The sequence below is a fragment of the Schistocerca gregaria genome, chromosome 2, assembly GCF_023897955.1.
Source record: "Schistocerca gregaria isolate iqSchGreg1 chromosome 2, iqSchGreg1.2, whole genome shotgun sequence".
In the NCBI taxonomy this organism is placed as follows: Eukaryota; Metazoa; Arthropoda; class Insecta; order Orthoptera; family Acrididae; genus Schistocerca; species Schistocerca gregaria.
In genome coordinates this window covers 94727865-94741243 of record NC_064921.1, presented here as the reverse complement: position 1 = coordinate 94741243, position 13379 = coordinate 94727865, and the positions used below count along the sequence as shown (strand labels likewise).

The 13379-nt window shown below is 41.7% G+C and overlaps 1 protein-coding gene across 1 annotated transcript; it reads right to left on the bottom strand.

The window, feature by feature from the left end:
- Positions 1 to 2856: 2856 nt before the first annotated feature.
- LOC126334880 (hexamerin-like) lies at positions 2857 to 12514 on the bottom strand. Its single transcript, XM_049997579.1, has 10 exons — positions 12406 to 12514; positions 11208 to 11341; positions 10943 to 11101; positions 10304 to 10481; positions 8470 to 8777; positions 8224 to 8382; positions 6373 to 6537; positions 6159 to 6287; positions 5739 to 6054; positions 2857 to 3367 (listed from the first exon to the last, which is right to left on the bottom strand). The coding sequence occupies exons 1-10, from the start codon at positions 12479 to 12481 to the stop codon at positions 2970 to 2972; spliced, it is 2022 nt and encodes a 673-aa protein (XP_049853536.1). The 5' UTR covers positions 12482 to 12514; the 3' UTR covers positions 2857 to 2969.
- Positions 12515 to 13379: the final 865 nt, after the last annotated feature.

Genomic DNA, 13379 nt, shown 5'->3' with positions numbered 1-13379 from the left:
GTCCGCTCCCCGTCGCTGAGGCACTTGAGGATGTTGAGTGTCTTCAGGGTTCTGGCTTTCAAGTCACGTAGGTGTGACAGCCATGACAACCTGGAGTCAAAAACTAGGCCCAGAAACCGCACTGTGTCGTGACGTGAAAACCAAAGAAGGTATTGATCAAGAACAGAAGGTCACAATGATTAAAAGGACTGCACTTATTGGAGTATGCTTCGTACATAGCTTAATCGTTATCTATAGTTTAAAAACATCTTCTGAATAAATGTTAATGCATTTCATGAGCTTTCAGGATTGTCGCCAGTTGCCTGTGGCGTATTGCCATGACATTTCAGCTAACAACAGTCCATCCACCTTCAGGTTTTCCACTGGTCTAAGATTCATCTAAACAAAGAGCTTTCTGTATGTGACTGTCTACAGGTGTTAGATAATTTAGAAAAGCATACTTATGCCATCAGCTGTATAACTGTATGTTTATTATTACAATTATTTAATCCACTGACGTACACTGTTTTTTTCCTGTGAATACTGTATTAATTGAATTCGGCAGATAATAAACTTACAATCATTCAGCCGATGGCACTAAGTCCATTTCTTTTTCAAATCATTTGAAGTTGATTGAATAGCTGTCAGCCGAAATATCATGGCAAGCTTAGATGATATTCGGCTCCAAAGCCGAAACTTTATGCATACTCATTATGCCTGGAAAATGCCAAGAATCAACAGTATTTGCAACTGTAGTTCGCAAGTATATACTTTGTTTTCTGTAAATAACTTTTCGTCATCCTTCTGTCATTTAGTGTGTTTAAGATCCAGTGAAACAGCAGTGAAATCTGGTGTTCCACAAGGATGTGTTAAAATTCAGTTGTATATTAAATCATCCCTCTTTAATGGTTGATTACTCAATAAAATATCTATGGATTGCAATCAAAACCAACTTAAACTGGAACCATCACATAGAAAATTTAGTGAGCAAACTGCATTTTGGTTGAACATTTCTACACCACATCTACTAAGGACACGGTGCTTTTCCATACTGCTTTTTAGTATTGCTGAATGATGTGGGACCGTACCAGTTGGGAATGACGGAGTATATCGAAAAATTTCAAAGTCTACTCATTTCCATTATAGTGAAATAGAGTGGACAGTTTCACATATAGGAGGGCTGAACGGAAAGTAAGGTCCGATCGGTCGCGAAATGGAAATCACAGCGAAAATCAAAAATGTTTTATTTGCAAAAGTTAGCTGCACCTTCCAATTACTTTCCTACACAGTCGCTGCTCTGACTGAAATATTTTTGGCACCATTGCACCAACTTTCGAATAACCTCGTCCGATAAGGGAGCCGGCTGTGCTTGCTACCAATTCTCTAAGTCCGGACGACGAAACACTTCCCATCGAAAACGCTGCAGAAGCCACATCATTGCCCCTGCATTGTGCGACCGAGGATAAGCATGAAGAACGAAATACATGACAGTTACGTTGTATGAGCTGCATGAAATCTGACGAAATCTCTCCCAGGCACTCACACTTCGCGGGAGACACCGTTAATCAGGCTCCTTTATGGGCTCACTGTGCGATCAGAATTGAAAAGAGCGGCGTGAGGCGATCGATTGTCACACTTGAGACACTGTCCAACACATCTAATGTTAAGCTTCATCGGATTTTCATTGTGGTTTCCATTTCGCGATCGATCGGACCTTACTTTCTGAATAGCCCTCGTCCTATACGCGAATTGGGTAGGCTACCATTAAAAAAGGCGTTTGGCGATGAAGGGAGATCTTTTGATAGAATTTGAATCACTGTCTCCTCTAAATGTGAAGATTGTACTGGTCTTCCACCCACATAGTGAGAAATTACTGCCATAAGAGAAGCCAGAGTTAGATTTGAAAACTTTGTGTTTCATGTTTCGCACGTGGTCTTTGAGAACGGAAAGGTCGAGAAACAGCAATGGGTCCTTTGAATCGTCTACCGAGCACTTGCAGACGTAAGATAATTTACATTTTTCAAAATAAAATCAGTTGTCAGATGTAGAGTAAAATGTTTCGTCATTATTACACTTACACAGTTCTGACAGATTAATCTGTCACCTTGCTAAGTTCAATGTTTGCGTACAACATGCATAAGAGGATATGAAAGTATGGTTGCACAGTTGTATAGGTGATGACTGATTTTATATTGAAAAATGGCACCTTTCAACCAAGCTGTATAGATACAGGGTGTTAGGGGCTATATGTGCACATATTTTCATGGGTGATCGAAGACAGTGTACTGAACAACATTACACCAGTATTTATTTCCTTTGCAGACTAATAATTATAGCTCTTAGGATTAGTCCGTTTTCACGCTGCCTAGTACGTTCAAGTACACATGGTAAGAACAAGTCGTTAATGTCTATTTTCCCCTTGGCAGCAGGTGTGGTGTTGACATGTGGACGTATGAACGCTAAACGGCTGTCTATACTGACAGATGTAGTCCTCTTAGAGCTGCAATTACGACTTTGCAGAAAACATGTGACGTGTTTGTTGAAAGACTGTTACACCCAGAGAGAAGACATTCAACGTACTGACATGGGTGAATATTAGGGTACCAATTATTGTAATATCTGCGGCCACAGCTCTAAAACCCTGTATATTTAGCTTTGTTTTAAAATTTCTAAGTAAAAGTGTAGTAGTACTCTTTCACTTAACTTAGCTGCCCTTCCTCAGTTGATAACATGTTACTACAAGGGGCGAATAGAATATTGTAAGTTCTGGAGTACGAGTAATGGCAGTTTTGGTTAAGTTGCAGAGTTGAGGTGTCAGGGAGGTATTAACTGTGGAATATGTGTGACCTGAGGAGCAGGATAATTGATACGAAAGCGTTAAAGCAATTGTTCTTTATTTTTCGTAAGTGATGACACATGAGAGAGCAGATGGGTTTCGACAAACAGTGCTGTCAAGGCGATGGTGATGCGACAGAGAAGGTGGTGGCAGCTCAGGCGGTGCTGTTGATGTCCTCCACGCGGCGGTGCACGACGAACGTCTCGGAGGAGTACACGTTGGGTACGTCGAACTCGTACGCGACGACTCGCCTGTCGAACGGGAACCCACCGGCCTGATTGTCGCCGTAGGGCAGGAAGGGGTGTTCGGAGCCCTGCACGGCGGGGGTGACGATGGCGAAGACGCTCAGTGGCAGCCCACTGCGGGTTCCGCGAGGCAGCGCCAGCCGCTGCGGGAAGCCGAAGTGCGAGCGGAACTCGTCCAGGAAGAACTTGTTCTCGCCCTTGATGGCGCCCACGGTTGAGTAGTATAGGTCCGAGTGGCGTGGAGCCTCCTTGGCGAACAGCGGGAACTCCTTGGAGCTGCGCCTGATTTCGTTCTCACCAGCGGCCACTAGAAAGTGTAGCATCCATATTAGTTAAGGTGACATAAAAATTATAAATCAGAAATATATTGCAAAATACATTTTTGGCTCAAAAGCAGATGGAACGTACATACGGAGGAGCTTAGATATATCGCTAGCGCCACAAGTCTCGCTCAATTTCTTATGTGGAAGGTTGCCATTTACTATAACACTAAACTCAGAGCATGAGCATTATCAAAGTAGAAGTACAGAGCTGTTCTACAGTACCTCTAGGGATTCAGAAAATGACTGCGTGGGGTATCCACGCCAGAAAATGTGGAAAAACAATTACTTTACACCTGCTGATAGGCAACCCATTAAACATATTTCCAAAGTGAGCTGCTGTGGTTGCACTTTTAACATCCATTTCAGGCATGTACTGCCATTTCCCACATCACAAACAGTGCCAGGACTGAACAGCTGTAATGTGAGTTTATAACTTTGAGGGAGCCTCTATTTATTGATGTGTGTCAATTTCCTCTATCTCTTGTAATCTTCGAATATATATGTATCTCTTGTAATCTTCGAATATTTATGTACCCATATGGGTACACATTGAAACTACTCTGTGACATGTATTATGAATGGAAACATAGAGAGATGCCCTATCCACTGATATATGTAATTTTTCTGAATGTGTTTTTCACGTAGTCATTTTCTGAATCCCTTGAGGTTCTGTAGAACAGCTTTGTACTTCTACTTTGATAATACTCATGCTCTTTTACCTTTATTGTTATCATTATACAATCGTTAGCACTCCTCTTTGTGGATATATATATATTCCACAAAAAGGAGTGTCAACGATTATATAATGATAACAAAAAGGTAATAATATATATATATATATTCCACAAAAAGGAGTGTCAACGATTATATAATGATAACAAAAAGGTAATAATAATAATAATAATAACATTTAAAATCATTTAAACCGTCAGACTCATTATTTATGAAATTACTTATCATCGCCATCATAATACATGCGCTTCCAAGTGAATTCAGTCTTGCTTGAAATGATATTGATCCTCTGAAGCGAAGGAGAAAATTTCTTCTGGACATATCCCCTAGGCAAAACTATATCTCCGCAGAAACCTTCTCCCAGGACTACTGGTTCTGCAAGTTATACTGGAGAATTTGCTTCAAATTTGGGAGATAAGTCATAATGTACCGTGAAGGTGGGTCCGAAATCGTGCTTGGGTAGAGCCTTTTCCAGCAAACGACAGAGGTGCTGAGCTCGAATCCCAGCCACAGATACAGCTTCAATCTGCGAGTTATATTCACAAGAAATACAATCCCTGATGCATTTCGGTTTCTGTGCAATCAGTCACTTATGAGCAATACAGCGTAAGCGTCCTGATTTGGTAGTCCCCAGTGGTGGTGACAATTCCCATCGAGGAAGCGAGGTTTGGCAAATGGATCGCTCAAGATCTAATGACTGATAATCGATTCCTCTTGCTCAACCCTGGATGACGTCCAGTACCTCCCAATTGGTTGTAGTTCCGATACACATGTTTTTGGTACCACTGGTTATGATTATACCCTTCTTAATATAATAGTCATACTGCGTTCTCCACCATACGGTCTCAGAATTGTAAAGTGGATCTGTCTAGACTGTGCAACAATCTCAGAACTTCTATGCTTCTTACACAAATCATATTATATAAACAAATGAGATACAGCACCAAAACATATATACAATGAAAAATTTAACGTTTACTCTAGCGATGAACATATCATTCACACTATGTAATTAAATTCACCGATTGCAATATACTGATATCTATGAAACAGTTGTAAGATCTCTTATATTTTACTGCAAACAGCCCGATTTAAGTTCTCATGGAATCCGTAATTTTTTGTGAAATAATGCAATGCCACAGCAAATCATGAGCTTTACCAGCATAATACAAAACTAAAAATTAGATTCCCTAAATCGCTTCCTGTGATACCACGAGGATTCCTTCATCAGGGATGACAACTGTTTCCTATTCCCCATTCTGATGAAGTAAGAACTAGTACTTATCTCTGTTAACCTCATAAATGTAGTAGGGACGTTAAATTACGGACTTCCTATTTCTCTACTTCTTTTTCGTTGTTTCAACGTCTATTTCCGATCACATAGATTCTGTAACGAGCCGGTAATACTGTTTTTTCATTAACATGATAATTTATAAATTGATCTGAACATCTGGACGTTCGACGAGAGTGTAAGACCTATGCATTAATTTATCGAGTCCATTAAGAGGTAACGTATAATTTCATCTGATATTCATGTACCCCAACATGGTGTCCTTTTATGTGGCAAAAGCTTTGCTGGAGTAAAAAAAGTAGTTAAGGAATGCAACACGACTAGTTACTTACGTTTCTGGTTGAACTCGTCCAGCAAGAAGTAATATGGCCTCCTCTCCTCCAATGTCAGTTCGCGGCCATACGCGTCGTACTTGGGACCAATGAAAACTCGCACCACAGAGTCGATCTCCTTGTCGCTCTTCACCTTAAGCTGGTAGTAGAAAGGCTTGTGGTTCAGGCGGTACTGGCGAGCCACGAAGTTGAATTTGTCGCCTTCTTCGGGCTCGTCGAATGACAGGGCGTTGTTTAATTCGATGTCAAAGTTGTCGAAGTAAGTGACAAGCTTGTCGAAGGAGATGCTCTCAATGGCAACACCTGGCAGCTCCAGCTGAAATAAGAAACGTATTAAATGTGTTACAACAGATCATCTTTTGATGGCTGAGAAAACGACGTATGTGTGGCCTACGATCAGTGAAAAATATCTCTACTTACCTCGCTCCTGGTGTAAGGTGGAAGTTTGTTCTTGTACTGGTAGAAGAATGAAAGGATTCGCTTGGCAATTCTGTAGTACACCGGGTCTCTCAGCTGTGTTTCTGGCTGTTCGAGTACGCTGGCGGGTGTCTGCAATGGTGAAACCAAGCTGTGCATTCCGTTTCTTTGGTAAATCAGCAACAAGCCAGACACTGAACTGACTAGCCATACTTACGCCGTATTTGTGGAACGGATCAGCGATGTGGCCGAAGAGAGAGATGATGTACCTGTAGATAGAGCCGTAGAACTCGTAGTTGACAGATTGAGCATTGCCCTCTATAATGTTTCCAATGATGTCGGTCACATCTTTCTCCTTCAGGTTGAATTTCTCGAAGTCATGCTGTGAACAGTTACGCACACATGTGTCTTGGGTCAGCTAATAGTGAAATGTAATGGAATGGTGTTTAGAGCATTTGTAGATTTAGAAAAAGCTTTTGGTAGCTTTTATTGGATTACATTCTTTCACATTCTGACTGTGGAGTGGTGGTTAACTACAGAGAGCAACTTGCACTGTGACCACATTGCCGTTTTAAGAGTTCAAGGGCATGAATGGGCTGCAGGGAAGGGAATGAGATAGGACTTTAGTCTATTCACGACGTTCTGTCGACAGGCAGTATGGGATCCGTACCAGGTCGGGTTGACGGAGGAGATAGAGGAGATCCAAAGAAGAGCGGCGCGTTTCGTCACAGGGTTATTTGGTAAGCGTGATAGCGTTACGGACATGTTTAACAAACTCAAGTGGCAGACTCTGCAAGAAAGGCGCTCTGCATCGCGGCGTAGCTTGCTGTTCAGGCTTCGAGAGGTGCGTTTCTGGATGAGGTATCGAATATATTGCTTCCCCCTACTTATACCCCACGAGGAGATCACGAAAGTAAAATTAGAGACATTCGAACGCGCACGGAGGCTTTCCGGCAGTCGTTCTTCCCGCGAAACATACGCGACTGGAACAGGAAAGGGAGGTAATGACAGTGGCACGTAAAGTGCCCTCCACCACACACCGTTGGGTGGCTTGAGGAGTATAAATGTAGATGTAGATGTAGAAAGGAAGCCAAGGAGAAATTAGAATGGAAATTGCTGTGGAAGGAGAACAAAAGAAAACTTCGACGTTAGCAAGTGACATTCTAATTCTGTCGGAGACAGCGAAGGACTTGGACTGGTGGCTGAACATAGGAGGTTGTGTCTTGAAAAGAGGCTATGAGATCGACATCAATATCAGTGAGACAATATTAATGAAATGTAGCCAACTTGGATCAGGTGAAGGTGGGGGAAGTTTTGCTACTTCGGTCACGAAATAACTGATGCTGTCCGAAGTAGAGACTATATAAAATTTATACTGGTTATAGCGTTTCTGAATATGAGACTTTTGGTTTAAATCTAATTAAAAATTTAGTGTTACGAAGTCTTTGCTGAAGGAGTTTGTCGCGAGTATAGCCTTGTACAGAAGAGAGACGCGGAGGATAAGCAGCGAAAGACAAGAGAACTGAAGCTATTGAAATGAGGTCCTACATGAGATGTTTGGAGATTAGATACGTAGATGTAATAACTAATTGTGAGTTACTGAATAATTCACAAGAACCGGCCGCGGCGGCCCTGCGGTTCTAGGCGCTACAGTCCGGAACCGCGAGACTGCTACGGTCGCAGGTTCGAATATTGCCTTGGGCGTGGACGTGTGTGATGTCCTTAGGTTAGTTCGGTTTAAGTAGTTCTAAGTTCTAGGGGACTGATGATCTAAGATGTTAAGTCCCATAGTGCTCAGAGCCATATTCCACAAGAAATTAATGGTCCAACTTCACAAAAAGATGGGGTACATCCTGAGCCATCAAGGATCGTCAGTTAGATATTGGAGGGAAGTGAAGAATGTAAAAAAATGTAAAGGGAGACCAAGGCAGATATAAAGCAGATTCATACAGACGTAAGTGGCGATAGACACTCAGAGAAGAAGACGCTAGCAAAGGGTAGGCTAGGGTGTGGAGCAGCAACTGAACCAGTCTTTGGACAACAAAAACAGAAATAGAGTGGTACTTACGCCGTATACGTAGCCAATGTCAATAGCGTCCCTGATCCTTCTCTCGTAGTTCTGGATGCGCTCCACGAACAGCGAGTCGAAGTTGTAAGGGTACACACCTTCAGGGCGGATGGGAGCCTCAATTCCGTTCTGAAGCCTGAGTTCTGGGTAGTAGCCCACCTGAAAATGAGAGTTAAGTTTATTTATTTTGCCCTGGCGATGCTACAGTAGTGAAGTACAGTCTCGCTGTTGCTACGGTCCCGTTACCTGCACGGGGCGGGTGTAGTCGATGGGCTTAACGTCGGGCAGGTTGTTGGACAGCCTCTCCAGGTAGTAACGGGCCAGCAGCTGCTGGAGCAGGAAGAAGAAACCGGCGCCGCGGTGCTTGAACACGGGGATGCTGTAGTTGCTCGGGTTCAGCCAAAACGGACTCTTGTAGTGGAGGTAGGCGAAGAAGGAGTTCAGACCGACATCCTCGGTAAAGTACGACACCAGCTCCTCTGGGTTGTTGGCAACGGGGAAGCCACTGTAGTTGGCGTAGAAGACGTAAGGTTCCTTCCTAGAGCTCTCCACATCTACAGGAAAGTAAAAGACAGAACTTTACTTAGTTTGGTGCTTTAATTCTTGAAGAATCGTTTCTACTACTGACCCCAATGACGAAGAACGAGTAGTGTTATATTCACATTATACATTCATATTTAAGAACACTTACAGACTTAGCATTCACAAAGACTATTTTAAATGCAGATGTAAATTACTAATTCCTACCACCCCCTCTTTTACACATTGCAAGTACAGAAATTATTCTATAGAAAAGGAGGAGGTGGCTAAGAGAAACTTCCAGTTTTCTTGTCACATTTAACTCTGGCTGACATTTTGTATCTCTGAGCGAGTGATGAAAAATTTTTGTGAAAGCACTGCCCACTCTCTTATGCGCCAATGAAAACCTTAATATGGAATAATGGACATATTTTACCATCTGGTATTGCAGTAATGGACGTTACTATTCCTTTAGAAATGCACTGGGTTATTTACAACACACTTCATGGGTGATTACAAATACAGTGAAACAGAAGTCACAATGTGTAACTCCTTAAATAGATGTGTATAAGGTAGCCGTGGGTGAGCGCCAATTATTGTCCTTATAGAACATTTTTTGAGCAATGAAAACTATCTTTCTTAAAAATGTGTTACTCCAGAACACGATCCCATGTGATGTTACTGAATGAAATGGCACAAAAAGCCTAATCTTAATGTTCTGTCTCTCCCCAAAGATTTTAATGATCTTAAGGGTAAATGTGGCTGAATTGAATTGTTTTAGGAGTTAAAAATACGTGTTCCAGTTAAAATTCTCATGAATAAGGAACCTAAAAACTTTTTAGTTGCCAATTCAGATATCATGCTATCACCATGCGTTCCATTTATCACTGGGGTAGTATTTCTGTATGTGCAGAACTGAGTAGGTCTTGTTATTATTTAAATGGAAAGCGAGGTAATTTGCAGTAAAGTACTGAGTAATACTTTTAAGAACATTATGCATCGTATCTGTTGTTGTGAATGTAATCTGGATTCATCAGCAAAAAGAACTAGTTTTGCTTGTTGTATATTAGACAGGACGTCGTTTCATCTATGAGAAACTATGATTGAGTCTTTTGGAACCCCATAATCAATTCCCTCGCCTTCAGTCAGAAGAATCTCCCCTGCCTTCATCCGATGAATTATTGAGTATAACATTCTGCATTATTTTGTCACTATACACTGTTTACCAATACTAATATTTCCATAACATATTACCTTATGTAGGATGATACTGTAATTCACAGAGTCAAATGCCTCACATAGGTCACACAAAATACCAACCAGTGCTACTTTTTACTGTATTGTTGTAAAATTTGGTGTGTGAATGTGTTAATGGCACTGCTGTCAAAAAAACCGAAGGAAAAATATGCGTGATGAACTCAAACAACACCAACAAAAAGTTCGGTGGTGTTTCAAGGTTATTTCCTGAATGTTATGGTACAAGGGACCCGTGGTCTCTAGTGGCTTTTACAGAGTAACGGCTGAGAAAACTGAATCGTGCCTCTGACGTACTGGTACATACCTCGCAGACGGGCGTCATATGCCTTCTGGATGACCTCTGCGTTGACGAAGAGCTGCGGGTAGATCTCGTAGGGAGCTGGTAGGGTGACGTACTTGGTATCCTCGCGATGCAACACAGCGATAGTGAATGAGTAGACGAATAGTCCTTGGTTCAGGTGTTCTTTCGCCCAAACAGCCGTCTGGAACAAGGTACCACGTTACTAGCTGAAGATGGAACATAGGATTCATCGACAATGGGACCTCATTGTGTGCCACTGGTACACTGGCTTGGAAGGATGTTTGCAGTTCGAAATGAAACACACAAAGTATCATTCACAACTATGTATAATCTTCGTGAACTTACATTCTTCGAAAAGTGTTATTTCTGTATTTAATTAATGTTTTTTGTGAGCTGACGTTTTGCTGTTTCCCTGTGCCACTCTGTGTCTATACTGTTAATGGAAACCCCACTAAAATGTAGAATTGGGTACATGACGTCTGATACAACGATAAAGAATTTCTTATTACTGAGGTAACGATTTAAACATGTTCTGTCACGATGCCAAGTGAGAAGTCTGTATCTGATATTACTGGGTTAGTAGCACAAACATCTTCATTTGCAACTTTACTTTGTACACAATATTTGTAAAGGTTTCCTTACCTTGTAGAAGGTATCAAAGTCTTTGGCATAGTAGAACAGCTCAAACAAGGCTTTTGCCTGGTAGAAGTTTTTCTCGTAGTAGATCGAGAACACTTCTCCTCGTGGCAGGAAGCCATAGTCTACATAGTACTTCCAGAAGACTTCGACTATGTCCTTGTACTGAAATAGTAAAGAAAATATAAAACAGTGACTTCTTTAGTAGTAAGACAGTTTATAGACAATGAATATTCCCATTCGACTACTTGTAAACTTCAGACAGTTGTACCTGGTAGTTGTCGAGATTCTCAATTGGCTTGTAGGACTTTGCTATTTCCTGTTCTTCTTTGATAATTGTCGGCTGTTGGACATGATAGAAGAGCCTTATAAGCTTGCTCTGTTTTTCCAGAAATTCCTTGTCGGCTGCAAGCAAATAAACACGGTTTCAGTCTAATATCCGTCACACGCTCAATAGTCCCACCACAGGATAAATATCATGATTCAGTTTGTTTCAAAATTAAGAACTCCAACAGAAAGTAAACTCTTGTCCACTGAAATTGCTTTACATTTTTTATCTTAGTAGACTAGTTTTCATGGTAACATACATCAGTTGCTGACTTGCAGACATAATTTTTAAATACTTTTTAGAACAGCTAAACAACTTTCAATCTGCTGTTTCAGGTTTCTGATATTCCTCTTGAAACAGTTATCATATTTCCATTATTCAATTAAAAGTAATGCATTCATCAGCCAAAACTGCTTAAAGCTGAAGGAGACTCAGAATCTTTCATTCAGGCATTTCATCTATAACGGAAATTGCTCCTATGTCTCGAATTAAAAGGAGACCGATGCTTTTAGATATGGAACTGAGAAAAATTCATTCTAAAAAACTAGTAACTTACAATTTAATGTGTAAATGGCAAAATTATAGAAAACATATCTCCAGCAAATGAGAAGTTACTAGGTTAATAATCCACCTTGGGGCAATCTTTGTGCTATTTTCTCCAGTACAGCACATAATAGAATCTGGCGAAAAGAAATTGTTGTCCTTGGTTACTGTTGCACACTAGAAGCTCGCTGCCTTTGACCGATTTGTAAGGTCCATAATGTATAACGTTTTCTGAGAGCTAATATAGGGTCGGTGTCTAACTCGATTTACAATTTTATCTAGTTCCACGTTATATTCTCCCGCTCCTTTGCATTATCTCCAAGAATCGGAATTTTAGTATTTTCTGACTTCAGGTAGTGTCTTCTAAGCACTGGCCACTAGATTCCCCTTCCGGGGTAAAATTATTGGTCCCTTATTTTCAATATTCGATCGTCGTCTGAGTGTGAGCAAATCATTCAATCTAGTTAATTGCAATTGAATTAAATTTTAAAAACAAAAGAAAGATTGATCAACAAAGTAACGTGCCGTCTTATTTTCTGTACACTTGTGTACTCTCCAGGACACTGTTTGCAGTGCCAATGGCTAAATGTAAACTTACGCTCACTGTGCGGTACTGCCGTGACCACCGCCAGGGCAGCCAACAGCGACAAGACGACTACGGTTGCAGTCCTCATGTTGCTCGCTGAGGAAGTACGCTTTCTGTGGGCGAAACGTGAGCTTTTATACGGCGTGTGGCGCGAGATAAGGTGGCTATCTGGCCATCCTGGTCAGGGGAGGAGACGCCGGTGGTGGCAACGACCGACTAGAGGGCGACCGCAGTATGCGTTCGCTTGCGCAACGCCTGCCTACCGTCTCGAGGTCGTTTTCGCAGCTGCAACTGACTGGCCACTGCGAATTCTACTCGCTATGCTGCCAAGACCGCCGCCCTGTTCAGACGGTTTATTGCGGCAGTGCTTAAGTAAATTATATCAAAATGTGTTGGTTAGGGCACATAAATACTGCGTAACCATCTCTATCCTATGAACCCTGAGCTTCTCCTGGCGTGAACTATGTTCAAAGTACTTACGGGCATTCAGCCAGGTTGAATTTTCGACAACTGCCGATATTTCGGCGGATGCACACTCCGCCATTTTCAAGGCTTAACTGCAACGACCAGACGAAGTGCAGAAAACACGAGAGCTCGGTTCTGCGAGAGTAACAGAAAAGATAACACACACCTAAAGAAAAGCCACCAAAGATGAACGAAGTCAGAGCAAACGATAGTAACCTGGCTGAATGCCCGTAAGTACTTTGAATCTCTATCCTAATAGGACTTGCACAGTATCAGAAACTTTCCTTGTTAGTAATAGGCACAAAACGAGAAGAACAGTCCGGTATCCATTAATGAAATCGCAGCCCCCTTCCTCGAGCTAGTCGTTTAAACGCCGGAGGAGAACAATTAGCAAAAATTTTTATTGCTGGAAATTTCCGGAGAGTTTCGAAGCTTATACTGGCGCCTCGGAAAACTCAGGTAACGGCGTTTCTATCTCCAAGTAGAGATTACAAGGAATTGATTTCGCTTCCTTGTGGAAT